Genomic DNA, 15,282 nt, shown 5'->3' with positions numbered 1-15,282 from the left:
ATATATGTATGCGATGATTATAGCTATAATAAAATATCTGCAGTAGCTTTATTGGATTTTTAATATTTTATTGATTAATAAATTAATTTCATTTGTAACATTATGTGATGATAAAATAATAATTAGAGAAAAAATATATATATAATATGTATCATGTATAGGCAATGCTGGGCTTTATCGCATAAATTTTCATCTAAATAATTGTTTACGTACGCTCATTTGTTATTTGAAAGTTAAAAATTAAATTGATTAGAAAATTTATTGATGAACGGTTGATGGGTGTTTTAAATATACATATTTGGCGCATTAAGCATTCGAATTTTAAAAGTTCAAGTGTTAAGGGTGCGGGACAACAAAAAATGATTTAAAGCAGGTCCGTAGTAAACAAAAGATTAAGAACCGCTCGTGTATATATTTGCGTAAAGGCGCGAAAACTTTCAGCGGTATGATTTGTTTATGTTTGAGATGCTAGCCAGTGATTAGTCAAGAGAGCTCCTATCGCAGCAAAGTTGCCGCCATTGGTAGAAGACTACCGCGACAGGTATCTGTGGTAGATGCGCGGCAAACAGCATCGAGAGACAACGTTTCTTTTTCTGCTCGTGTCAGTGTCTCGAGAAATCTGTTAGTACGGATGACGCCGGTAAAATTATTAGAATTCGGTTGTATTATCCTTACAATGGTGATGAACAGTGGCGTGGTGTGAAGTGTATTATTTGCGTTAACTTTCTAATTTCCTGGAATCTTTTGCTGAAGGATTTTAGGCGCAGTATCGTAAACGTAAGTCATCTGTTCTTTTACTTCTTTCTTTTCCTATCTTCCGTTAAGTATCACTTTTCATTTTTAAATTCTCACTAAACGCGAAACTTTCGTTCAAGTGTTTTCTACATAAAATCTATGTTAGTCTATAAAGTGATTTATTAATATTAATTTTTGTTTCTATTATAAAGGTGATTTTTTTGTGTATTTAGTATTTCATTTGTTTTCTCGTAATGTTCATGTGTAATATGTACGACTACGAGAATTATGTTAAAAATGAGATAGTCTTTCGTATCTGATAAATTTTACGGAATCATTGAATAGAATTCAGAATTAAACCGAGATTAATATACGTTAAAAATAATATAAGCTAAAGTATCTGATGTTATAAAAATGTAAATATATTGATTGTAAATATATCGATTCCTTTTTTTTTCTTTCATTCTTATTACCGTTATCTGTTTATTACGTTACTTAGAAAACTTGAAGTTTTCATTTATTTAAAGATTTGTTGCTATTTTCGTTAGCGACTTTTTTCACAAAACACTTTAAATTTGATTAGAACAAGCTAATTTAATAAAGACTGAAATATAACCAACAGACGAGTTTAATAATAAAATCTTATTTCATAATTGATTCTTTTTATTAATTCTCTTATTAAATTTAATTTAATATATTAATATATTTATATGAATTTAATTTGTTCTCTTTATTAAATGTAGTAATGTATATGTGAATAAACTTGGATCTCAAGCACAATTACATTTTTATATTGGTTAAAACATATACATATGTAGTTTTATTAATATCAGTTTTCACGAATAACCTTTCTCTTATTATTTTTATTGTTTTGCCTGCTTGTTAGTTTTCGTATTAGTATTTTATAGGATTATAATATTCTCACGAAATTCCACTACTATTTTACTATACTATTTCACTATACTATTTTACGTGTTTAACCAAATTTTGTTAGAAACGAGTGGGTATAAAAATATTGGTATTCCTGGAAAGATAGGTGCATTCATCAAACGCAATGTTTACTTTATTTCTTTTGTGTAATGCGTCGTAAATAATTTAGTAATCGAATTTTGAAATCAGAATTGACTATCTTATATTGGTTTTGTAACGAGGTGTACGACTTTCCCTTCTTGGAAATTCTCTCCTTTCTTTCTATCCTTGTCTTCCTTGTCCTACCTTCCCCTTCTCTTTTCTTTGCCTCCTTTTATACCGTTTCTATATTTACTTTTTGATAAGAGAAAAAATATTTTGTATAGTATCTCTTCGTTTTTGTGTTTCCTTTAAACAAACAACATTAACACATCGCTGAATTATTTTCATTATTTAATGTCTCAGTCATAATTTATAATTTCTTAATTTGGGTAAACTTTTCCTTTGGGAATTATTCGTCTCTTAATTCGTTTCTTTTTTTCTTTTTCCTTTTTTCCCTTTTTTTGCATTCTTTGGTAGTGCTCGATGAATAAAGACGAAATGCAACGGTCAAGTTCACGAATCTATCGGTTAGAAAAGTTACGCGTCTTTAAAGTTTGGTTCTCCGGACGTACTGTACGGCTTTCTTCAACACGATAACAATTTAAATTAAACGATAAATTTTAATATCTATTTAGACAATCTATTTAGATTACTATGCCGAAAACAGAATATCGTTCTATCATCGATATACGAATCGATTTGTCAAATAATATATTTCATAAGGTCTTTTATAAAGCTTACCATTACCTTAAAAAACATATGGTGAATGCAGAAGCCAGTCGGTGTAAGTGGATTAGCATTAAAACAGAGATGAACGAGATTTTTACAAATAAGTAAATTTATGTATTTTCCCGGATTATCATCACTCGCTCACTCACTCGCTCACTCACTGTCGTTCTCTGCATCAAGGTTTGTTAGATTTGCCTTTGAGGTTGATGCTCGCGTTTTTTGATTTGTCGTTACCAAAAAAACTTTGGTAAAATGGATGATAATGCAACGGAATATAACGTTGTAGATGAAACGTGTGCTTGTTTTTAATTTCTTTCACCGATCTACGGGTGTACGGGTGTACGGGTGTACGGGTGTACGGGTGTGGATATGGTGGGTTTTGAACGACATCGAGCAAACTCGAAGGCACCTTCCTTTCGACACCGGCTTCACGTTGATCTCATAAATCGAAAAATCCAGATATTTAATCCAGAAAATAACCAGACTTTCACGATATTTATCCCCCTCTACCTCATATAAATTTCATTATATGAGATAAAAAATATCCTCGATTATTTTCTCTTATTTATTATTCCCCGGATGTTTTTATAGCGGTCATGGTATATTTGTTGGTTTACTTGGTTTACTTGTCGGTTTACTAATCCGTTAGTAGGTAAGAGTTACAAGTAATAAGAAATATAGAAGCCTATTATTAAAATTAGTATTATTATTAAAATAAAAGTGGGAAGATGAAAGTAAAGCAGAAGTATTTTCGTAAAAATCGAGTGGACGAGTTAAAGAAAGAAAGTCTCGGATAAAATGTTACCGTTGTATCACTCGTGAATTGTTACTACACAACTTATTTCACAGTGATACCAGAGCAATTAAACGTAAGTATTTCTTACTTACTTTTAATATATATCGGACAAGCGATGAATAATAAAAGAAGAAAAGCTACTCTTGTGATGAATTGTGTTTCCATAACAACACATAGCACTACACATGCACTTTGCACGATGTCAATGTCCTCGTCATGTTACGTGCTCAAGCTCGTTCGAACGAATGTAATTGGACACTAGATATTTTGAAAGTGGTGAAAGTCGATTTTTTTGAAAAAAACGAGAAAATGGCTATGCCTTTATTCGAACTTTTTATTTATAAACGATATAAACATTCGTTTCTTACAATTAAACGATTAAAGCATGAAACGTGAAATTTAAATAATCGAAACTAAATGAATCGTACAATTCAGTGATTTTGGAAACGATGCAATTTGCATCTAATCTAAGAGGGGATAATAATCAGAGTAACTTGTTTTATCTTTGTGTTGATCCGAATTGGAAGTGAGTCGGCCCCTTCGAATAGGGGGCTACAGGTAATGATCGAAAGGAATAAGCGAATAAGGTCCAGCGAATAAGCTGGCTGCTGCAACATATCCCAAGCGAGACTCATTATAACGATAAAACAGCGTGTGGCCTGCCGTTGTCACGCGGTAATTTCACAGAACGTCCTCGTTTGTCGGCGCCCCAACCACCGCATCTCGTCCAAAGACACATCTTTTCTCGATGGAATTGAGATTAGATATAGATCGCCCGAGATAGATAGCTCAAAGTTATAGAAAGCAAAGTCGAATACTTTGAACTTTGCTTAAAAATTTGAATTATTCTTTTGTATTTTGTACACCCGAATACATACTAGGCAAAAATATTTATAACGTTATTAGATATTTATATTTTCTACATTTTCTATCGTACAATATTATTTTATTTCCGTCAATATCGTGTATATATATAACATATATATCGTATAACACGTTACATCATTTTTATATACAGAAAAGAATTACGTACATTTCAACCAGTATGCTGGGTACATCTCTAATTAATTTTGCGAGAAAAGGCAGCTACAGCGCAAAAGCATACTAGCTGCGTTTGCTAAGAAAATTGGCTTCAACAGGCCTTGAACATCTGAGATCTCGGGTGCCCCTGAAACGTCTTCTACGCTATAACAATCAACAATCCGGTTTCTTCTTCCGTTAATATCTTACGATCTATCCTCGTACTGACAACATTATAATTGTCTCTATATAATTTACAAACGTATTACGTTAAGTTTCGAACGTATCACGCGTAGTTGGTTATTAGTAACCGCTCTACGATTTATGCCGAAGAACAACTTTATACGACTCACTGTCACGCTTTTCTCCATCCTCGTTCTCAATCGCTTCTCTTCTTCGTAAATATCGTAATTGCCACGAACCTAGGAAGCACAGAATTTTTCCTTCCTATCGTTCTACAATGTTGTCTAATTAGGAAATCCACGGACGACGCGAGACAAAAGTCAAATTTAGAGAGACAGAGAGAGAGTATACAGGGTATGTTTCGTAATACGTGGGATCCACTCGAGGACAGTGGACAGTGGACAGTGGATAGTGGGGACAGGCGAAAAGAAGGAAAGAGTTCGCGTAAACGCGTGTCCAATTTGACCTTATTTCAAAGTTATAATCGCTTCTATATCTCGATAACAATCCGTATCTTACCTTCCGCTTACCTTCGCAGAAGGCCTTGGCAGAAGGTGCTCGAATGGCTCGGTCTCTCGAGAGACCGATTGCCAACGTCTGTGGGCAAACGTAGGAAGAACGTGCTTTTTACCCCGTTTGGCAGGCAACGATCTCGCTGTGCGATGGCGAGATTTACGACACGGTCTTTGCTGTCGAGGCAAGTAAAGGTAGAACATTTGAAAATACTAAAAATGTAATTTGACAAATTTCAAAATGCAAGATTTCCACAAAGTCGCACGATTTTTCGACAAATAAATTGAAAATCAACGACACGCTGTTCTTTTTTATTTCTGTATCGGCGTAGTTGCCATTTGTTGGAACAATGTTCCAAGAGTCAAAAGCGAGTACGAATATTTTGTTCTCGACAAAAGCGGAAAGCAAGAAAGACACGCTTTAAGCGGTAATAAGTATTTGGAACGTTATATGCTCGACTGGTCGTATTAATGGCTATTTGTTCGGCATTTAATCTGTTTAATTTTAGCGGTTCAACGAGTTTGACAACTTTCGACGATGACGCAATAACGTGCCTGCAAATGTATATCGTATCCTCGTTGCATAATGCACGCACGTATCCAAGCCTAGAACGCGCTTATACGAGAAATCTAACGTAGTAACGGTCGTAACGATTTCGTTTACAGCATTTACGCATAGTACAAAGGGAATCTACGACACGACTAATACGCTTGCATCGTTCGTACGAAACGAAAGAACGAATACTCTACATTTTTCAGCGCAACTCAAAGTTTACTCGAAAAGAAAAACATACCGCACGCAAGCCGTTGGATCGAGGAACTCGTTCGTCGTTGCTCTCTGTAACTTTGAGCCACTTGTTGGATAAGCGACGCAATCCCATCGCCGATAAAGTGTCGCGTCTTTAGACGAGATCCGATCGTCGATCGTCGGCCCACCGACGAAGCAGCACGTTCCGTGAAATTGACGACATAAAGCCACGTGGCTTCTACGGACAAAAGATGTCATACACGAGTCTTGGTTGGCACGTCTTACAGCAGCCAGCTTATTCGCTAGACGTTGCTCCATACGATCGCTACCTATTCGGGTATTCGCTAGCGATTAACGAATCGGATACAAAATTGACTTGCCTGTTGCATCTTCTTTAAAAACACCGTACCTCAAAGTTATAGAAAGCAACGGCGAATTCTTTTATCGGACAATTTTCACTACTCGTTCGCCCGTTTAATATTCAAGACAAACCTACCACGCCCATTTCTACGCGTTATCGCATTTAAGCTTGTTAAATACAGAGTCAGCGAAAATTTTTACTACCGCCACGAATCGATTTGACGATGATTAAACGATCAGGAAGAACCCACCAGGTTCGATCGATCGTAGACGTTGGTGTAACGCATCGGTTCTCTAAGAAAGGTCGTTTCGATTTGATCTTTGATCGGAATTGGGAGGGAAAGAGAAAGAATTACTTTACTTGTTCCATTTTTCCCTCATTTTCCCTCGTTTTCCCTCGTTTTCGCTTATTTCTCTCACGTAGAACGTTAATCGTCCATTTCTGTTCAACCGAGAATTGGCCAAATTCGTATATACTTGACAAATCCTCGAACTTGATCGTCTGAAAAACGATGCCTCCGTTGCAAATTTCGTTATTCTTGATTTTTCTCTTATTCCGAGCTGTAGAATCTTCGTGACCTCGTTTGTGCTATACTTTGAATTGCGCTCCACGCTCTACAGCATAGGTATATTTATCTCATATAGGTGTACAGCGTAGGTATATACTTTTCCTGTTAATCGCTATACGCGGAAGACGATTTAAAAATTTGTTATTAAAAGACAAGTCGTACAACTATTGGACCATCTGTTACGTTAAACGATCGTACGATTACCTATGCAAAGGTACATTGTACGAGCGTAGGTAAAGCGTATATCGTTAGGAAATATCAATATCGTTGTTAAAATACAAAATCTGGAGATTATAGGAGGTTGGATTATAGGAGAGACACGGAGATAGAATAGAGATAAATAGAATGCAGCGGGCGCAAGAAAGATGTGTAATCTTTTTGCGAGTAAGCAATTGACGAGAGGTAAATTCTCGTTCGGAGTACGATGACGCGTGGAAAATTAGGTCAGCAGACTCGATTATACCCGACCAACGGGTCGCTTTTTTTTTTCTTCGATACTTACTCTCGTTACTCTTGGCTTTATCCTTGGCGGATTTACAATTAAAAATGACCGTGTTTCGCGTACTTTGTTTGTCCGTACTATGTAACCTACGTTATCCGAATTAATGCGAAGACGTAACTCTTCGGACGAGGGAATTTTCTCTCTTTATAATTATTTTTCTTTCTTTTTTTTCTTTTTTCCTTTTTTTCTTCTTTTTCTCTTTTTTTCAGCATAAACAATCGAAACGTCGATGACGATATTTATACAAATTTTTCAAAACTTTTTCGTACAATATATATCCAGATACCTTCGTGTCGTACCTTCGTCGCTGATTTATTACCATTGCTTGTACAACAGATCGTACATATTTATTTCTCAATTCCGTTACAAATTTCTTATCTCTCGAGTAATTTTCAATTACGCGTTTCTATGTTTGGCTTAGTTGATTACGAATCTTCTAACGTTGTAGAGTTTTCCAATCTTTCAAATACTTTCACACCTTCCTCTAACTTTCGAAGCATCTTTTCTTCCCTTTCAATACCGATTCCCTCTCGATACGACACGTTTCCACTTTGACGCCGTTATACAAAGTACACGTTAACGCGTAGAATATTAACTTGGTACGAAAATAATAGAAAAGTAATAGAAAATTATAGAAAGGACGTGTGATAGCGGAGGACAGGAGCAAGAAATATTGCTCCGTTAATTAACAGAAGCTTGCAGCGTTGTGATCGTCTGTGTGTGTAAAGCTAGCCCCCGTTCTTTAAATCTCGTATCTGTTGTTTTCATTTCTCCAAGTTGTTCTACGTTTGCTCTAGATCGTTTCAACTAGATAATCGTTTATCTCGAAAGTGTACGATTTCGAAGCTATTATATATACTGATGTACAAGTAGTTGAAAGGGAACGCGGGAGTTTGAGTTTCCTCGTGATGATGTAATTTTTTATGAATTTACTCGTATAACGGCGTATCCAAGTTGTAGTACTCGGATACGAATACCGCGCGAACGTAGACCATCGTTAACACGATTAATTATGCAAAATTCTCTTCTTTGTAAGAGCTTCGTGAGAAGTAGATAACGCACGAGAATACGTTTACGAACGTGTGTAATTACCGCGAACAAGCGTAATTTAAAATAACGTCTACTTAGCTTTTCTGTATTTCACAGATTCCTCGGTTTATTCAAAAGAATATAATTCTCATATACGAACGATCGAACTTATCGATTTCTTCTTATGCGATATACGTACTCGTATATTGCGTAACGTTGTTGGTAAACTAATTTGATAATAATAACGATTCAGTAGCACGATGTTATTAACAAACGCTATATGCAAACGCCTTATAACCTGTATGTACACAGAATGCACACGATATCTACATAATAGAAAGCACGAGCCAAAATATTATAAAAGCTGTATCCTTCTTTCGTAAGATACGAGTACGAACATTTCTGATAATTAATATGACGATATATAGATATATAGGGTAATAATAGGCGTTTAATATGGAACACTCCTGATTTTAAAAGCTTCCTGAAAAGAGAAACGCGCTTCTTTCTTTCAACATCTATCCGGCCAAAATCCTTTTAACCGTTAAATCGCCGCACAACTTTTCTAACAGATTTAATTACTTTTCTACTTGCAACGCTCGAACGTGTACTCGAAATGTCGAGTAATATCATCGTTATATATTCGTCGTCGCTATATTCGTGTTTCGATTTCGTTATCCATTATATTTACACGCAACACTAGTCGTGTCGATCGTGATCGACCGAAGAAGATTCGCCGCGTTGAAGCGATTTTATCGGATCGCCGTTGTCACGACCACCGAATCCTACGGTACACCGTATTCGATGCAGACAAAGTTTCTTCTTGAAACTGGTGAGAACAGCGTCGTTGGGACGATGCGGTTGCTAATTTTCCGAAGCACATTCTTCATGATCCCGATGAAAACGACGAATACGTTGCACCCACTTTTCGTTATTATCGCTTCTTCCGTAATTGCCGCCACGAAATAAACAACAATATTACGTACGCGTATCGACAACGCGATAAATTTTAGAAATATATCTCGGATAAACGATCGATCCTGCCTCACGGTTGGATTTTTAGCTAACAAGAAACTATCGGAAAATATCTTTTACTTTTGTTTGAGAAAATATCGAAAGATATTTTTGAATCGAACGATCGTCGGCGTCACGCATCGTCGGTAATGGAAGATGCTTTTACGTTACAAGTTGGAGCGCAAAGATAGGAGAGCCAAAGCGGACATTCGCAGCGGGACCGCGATGTAACTCGGCCTAATAGCTTCCTGATTATTTCGTGAGCCGCTCAGCTGATTTCCTCTGCCTTCTGCTGCGATAGTTTCATTCCTCGTTGCCATCGGGCCGATCAGTTATTTCTTCGCGTTTGCGTTTGCGTTTGCGTTTGTGTTTGTGTTTGCATTCGCGTTTACCTTTTCTTTCCATTATTCCCTGTATCTCTACGCTTTTTTTCTATTATGAATCTTAAGCGATTTACCACTGCCTCGTTTCTCCTGCCTTTCACTCTTTCCTTCTCGCTCGATACGCCAAGCTATATCCCATAATAATTCTCTGGCGAACCTTTTTAACGTTTTAACGTACCTATTTCTATTTTACGAGGAACGCATTTTCTCTTTTCTTCTTCTTCCAACGAGTGTCGGTTTTCATTCTCGCCGTTTCTACCTTATCTCCTTTACCTTCGCCATTGATATTTGCCTGTCTCAGCTTCCTTTCCTCTCCAGATGCTCTAGATGTTCTAGATGCTGTAAATCCTCTGCCCTTCCCACCGTTCCTACATATTTATGTCTATCTCCTCCTATCGTATCTGATGTTTGTGATTTTATCGTACCTAGTATTACTATTCTTTGTCCCTTTCAGTTTGAGTTTCAACTGTATTCCATTGTTCCAAACGTTTCGCTTCTTCTCCTTTCAGACACCCGTTCGCCAATACCTTCGATAAAACTCTCAACTGTCTCGCGTATTCAGATCGGTCTCGTGTGATACCTAAGTAACCGGGTAATTTTTGTATACCCGGGTTTCTTACTGGTACCCTTTGTGCACGTCAATGTACGTACGCCATTATCGAACCTGGTTTACAATAGTTACAGACGTTTTGGAATCGCGTGCCAATACTTTTGTCCACTGTACGTACCTATCACGCGTATGCGATAGTATATACTTTTTACGTTAGATGCGCTGCAGTCGATACGTAAACGCTGTAACATCGTGATTATTTTTGTCGAAATACGAAGCCGTCTTAATAAAATCGGATGCATTAACGCATCACTCGTTAGATGCTGTATTCGACTATGAATGCAAAGGACGTATTCTTAATTAACAGAAATTCGTCCTAATTCGACCAATTTTCGCAGCTCTTTGTTTCCCGCCTACGATGATTTCAACGACGAATACGTCGTCTTAATCGAGCAACTAGAACGTCTTGTACACGTTCTGTATGACGTTTAATTTCTTCTGTCGTAAATGCTTCGTAAAATTAGAAAAAATATTTTACGATACGCGCACAGCATAAAAATCAGTTTACCGATAGCGCGGCTAACGTTCGTTTACTTACTTACTGTTAATTACTGTTCACGTGGAACGCCTTATGATATTCTTAATTCAGTACGCAAGAGTACCGAACGATATTTACTTTTTTTCAGTTACAGATACGTCTCAGCGAATGAACGAGGCTAAAATGGGCTGTGCTTCGCAGTGTGCCAAGTATTTTCTATGTTTCTTCAATTTCGTTTTCTTCGTAAGTATTGTATTTCTGTACGACATTATTTGCGTATTCCTTATTGCCACATTAGCCTACATATATTTATTAATCCGATTAATTAATTAATTAATTCGGTTAATTCGATTCCTAATCGAAATATAATTTCTCCCTTATTTATATCCGCCACCTGGCAGCAACCACTCGATTTAAGCGAAAGTCGTAGATTCGACCTGTTGATTTAACGCGGCGAACAACAGATACCCTACTATTAACCTAGCTGCTGTTCATCCGTCCAACTATACTTAATTCTTATCTAACTATTTAACCCCTAATATCTTCTTCTCTTCCTTTTCCTTTTCACTTCTCTTAGCTAGTTCGCAGCTTTTTCCTTCACTTTCTCATTAACTATTTCCTCTATACCAACCTACCGTCATCTTCCTCTCTAGTTCCCTGCACTCTCTCAACGTGTACTTGGAATTTGCAAATTCGCGTCACCGCAACTTCGCATCGTCTTCCCTCCTGCTTTCTTTCCTTTCCTTCAAATATCTGTTAACGACTAATTTAACCAGCAGGGCTAGCGATATCAGCCGAATATCCGAGATACCTGCGAGACATCTGTTTCTCTCAAAGGGATTCGATAGGGATTCGATAGGGATTCAATAGGGATTCGATAGGTATTCGATAGGGTTTCGACCGTTTCGCAACCGTAGCGACGTGTAATTCGCTTCTCACTTGCCACACCCAATTTCTTACGTTCCACACCCTGTACTTCTAGATTAATTCTTCTTTCCGACCTCGCTATACATTCTGGCGTGGTAGAAAATTAATTAAATTTTCATCGGCTTTGTCTACAGGTAGCCGGAGGGGCTGCGTTGGCCGTTGGAGTTTGGCTCTTCGTCGATAGCAATTCTTTCACTGATCTCGTCGGCAAACTCGATCAGTCGGACATTTTGGTAAAGTTTTAGAGCAATTCTCTCGAAACAGAAATTTTCCTTTTAAAAGAAGCAACGAAACGAAACAAGAAGAAACGAAAAAATTTCATTGGACGCGACGTTAAAGCGGTGTTGCCAGAATATAGGGAAATTATTTAATCGAACGATCAAAAGAGAAGACAATCGGTAGTAAGATTATTTGTAGTAAAAGGATATTTTTTACCGATTCACGCTCCGTTGATTGCGACACGAAAGCGTTGCCAATTAGTTAACTACCGAGAAGAATATATCCGGCACTTTCTACTCGTAAGCTCTTATCGTATACAGGTTTTCATTTTCGTTTCCTCGCATTCGTACTTACTGTAGATCGTTCGCTCCTAATATAGACAGCTGTTCTAAATGAACGATAATGAATATATAATATTGTTAATAAAACGAAAGCAATAGTTTTTCGAAATCACATTAATATTTTATATCGACCATCGTTCGCCGATTAGATGTATATATTTATTTGTAGCAGTGTTATCGAATTAATTGTCGTTCGAAGGAAGCACGGTAGTAGCAGAGAAGAAATTATAAATGTAACATGTACACACTATATTTACGTATATATCTATATATTATTTATCGTTGGCTTAAATGTAGGCCTAAAACCTAACCCCAATCTTTCTTTACATGCAATTAAATGCAATTTTCTTCCCTTTGTTTTCTCTTTGTTTTTTCTTTCACAGTGTTTTCAACGTAATTTTTCTAACTTTTATACTACTTCCATTACTATATCGTAATATATTTTTACTTTGAATCGCCATAACATTATTGTATATTATATATTATTTATTACTTATTATACATGTACAAGACATATTATCGGAACTAAATTATAATAATATGTTTCAATACTTAGATAGGTCGTATAATTTGCTCCCCATCTTTTCTTTCGCTAAAACCAACTATCTCTAACGTTTGATTTTTCAGAAAATCTAACATCTTCAAATAAACTGAAAAATATTTCACATCTTACTAAAAGTTTTTCTATATACTATTAGTATATTGGTTTACTGGAATTTTTATTTAAAATTTTAACAGATAATTCGATGGTACGTTAATCATAGAGTCAAATTCAATTATTTTGTTCGTAGAACAAAACGGACACCGACGTCATCAGGATAATATCGTACATCTTGATTTTGGCGGGAGCGTTGACATTTTTGATCAGCTTTTTGGGCTACTGTGGAGCGATGTTTGAATCTCGGTGTCTTCTTTGTGTCGTAAGTACTTTTCTAGCCGAAAGTATTCAGACTTTAGTGTCACACGATACAATTAAGTTTTTAATTATAGTACGGTGTTCTTATTCTCCTCGTTTTGATCCTGGAATCTGTTGTAGTAGGTTTGGCTTTTGGACTTAGAGGCGATGTAAGTTTATTTCTTTCGTCGTAACGTAAATCGTTAGTAACGTAAATTTTAATCTTAGATAGAAATTCATATTAGTCTGTTCGTCGCAATTCTTTCAGGCAGAGCAAAGTACACGAGATTTTCTCAAGTCTACGATCAAATACTATGCAAGTAACATCGATAAAACAGAGACGATTACAGTGACGTGGGATGGCATAATGACACAGGTTGTTAAAATTTTGCTTGTTTGATTTTTAATTAGGAAAATTTTTAAGACAAACAAATGCTTAACCGCAAATAAGCATTTAATTTTAACAAGCGGATTTATATACATTAATCTGTTATATGTGTTTAGCTTCATTGCTGTGGAGTGGACAATCATTTGGACTTCCGAGAGAGCACAAATTGGACATCTACAGATAAAATTCTACCTGAAGCATGTTGTATAAAGGAAAACAATATTTTGAAGGATCCATCTTGCCCTATCAGTCCTACTTCCAATAATTCTTATTATAAACAGGTTGGAAAATACTTCGATTAGATTAATAACTTTATAATTAATTTATTATAACGGCTATTCAAGGTATATAAAAAGCTGTATAAATATCGTAGGGTTGTTATGGAGCAATAATGAGGACGATCGAAGAAAATGCGGCTATAGTAATCGGCGTTGCGGCTGGATTAGCATTCGTCGAAATCCTGGTTATTATTTTAGCTCTGCACTTGGCATGCTGTTACTGGCGTCCACAACACGGTAGGCTTGCACTTCTCACTGATTGATAACACGAACAGTTCATGAATATTTCGTTTTACGAATATTACATCCGATCAAAACAACTGATATACGATAATCATTTAAGAAAAACAATTCTTCTCCTCTAGTACTAGGAACCATTTGAAGAAGTTGGAAAGATTTTTTTAAAACATTCAAATAAATACATTCTTTTAGCTTGCATCGACGCATCGTCGAAAAATGCTTGGTGAATTAACAGCAATGAAAATATTCTATTTATACTTTCAACGCCTCGAAAGTGTTTCACCTCAAATTAGTTTTCAAATTAATATAAGCTTAGTGTAAATCTTTTCTTTTATCCGTATATCTATGGCAACGAATTTTATTCAAATCGAAAAGGATAGAGGATAATTATATCTTATATTAATAAGATTATCAGTATTACTACAACTGTTGAATAAATTGGGAACATTTAATATTCCAATATGTCTATTATACAAAATTTCTAATTATATATACATACATATAATACATACATATTTTTAATAACTATAATTAATATTATATCATTACATATGATATATTTGTATTATTTATAAGCTCGTATATAAGTAAAATTACAAATTAACTAAAAGTTATCGTATTCCTAAACTAAACTTTTCTATACTTATATCATAGCACGATAGTTTATTAAAACCTATATAATATATATCATTTTGTATCGTTACGATTTTTCCGGATAATCTAATAATGATAACGAACTGGAGCAGTTCACGCAATCATTTGTCAGTTCATATCGCGTACAAAACATTTTCGTTTGCAGTTTTAACTTGTTGGTGTTGCTGTTGACCACATGCATTAACAGCGAGCTCTTCGTACCTTCTTCTTGGCTCCTTCCTTCGTAGAAGTGAAAATTGGCTTGATCTTACTACTCGAAACTAGGCCAGAATACGTGTTCGTCATCTACTCAATTATATTTTATTACTTTTCTAAGAATATTCATAAAAGTGGAAATGTCTATCCAGCAATATTTTCTATGAATATTTCAAATGTATAAATTTTAATTGGGCTAACAACAACTAAAATGTATAAGTTAACAAAACTTTCAAATGCAATTGTTTTGTTTTTTCAAGCAGGACGCTCGATGATTTAGCTAGTTATATAATTAGAAAATTAATCTAATTAATAAAAAGGTATTGTTCATTTTTGAAAGCAAACCAGCACAAAAACAAATAAAGAGTTTAAAAGCAAGACACTATTAAAAAAATTACATATGCTTGCGTTGAACTACTTTGTGTGTATGTGTGCGCGCGTGCGTGAAAGAGAGGGAGAGAGAGAG

At 35.7% G+C, this 15,282-nt stretch overlaps 1 protein-coding gene across 1 annotated transcript; it reads left to right on the top strand.

Annotated features, from left to right (window-relative positions):
• The first annotated feature begins 541 nt into the window (after nt 1-541).
• On the top strand, nt 542-15,037 carry LOC132915074 (tetraspanin-1). The gene is made up of 9 exons (XM_060974715.1): nt 542-777; nt 10,828-10,922; nt 11,741-11,839; nt 12,958-13,086; nt 13,157-13,231; nt 13,330-13,437; nt 13,566-13,730; nt 13,823-13,964; nt 14,767-15,037. The coding sequence occupies exons 2-9, from the start codon at nt 10,848-10,850 to the stop codon at nt 14,790-14,792; spliced, it is 819 nt and encodes a 272-aa protein (XP_060830698.1). The 5' UTR covers nt 542-777; nt 10,828-10,847; the 3' UTR covers nt 14,793-15,037.
• Nucleotides 15,038-15,282: the final 245 nt, after the last annotated feature.

The sequence above is a fragment of the Bombus pascuorum genome, chromosome 16 (genome assembly GCF_905332965.1).
Source record: "Bombus pascuorum chromosome 16, iyBomPasc1.1, whole genome shotgun sequence".
Taxonomy (NCBI): Eukaryota; Metazoa; Arthropoda; class Insecta; order Hymenoptera; family Apidae; genus Bombus; species Bombus pascuorum.
This window is presented reverse-complemented; position numbering and strand designations above follow the sequence as displayed.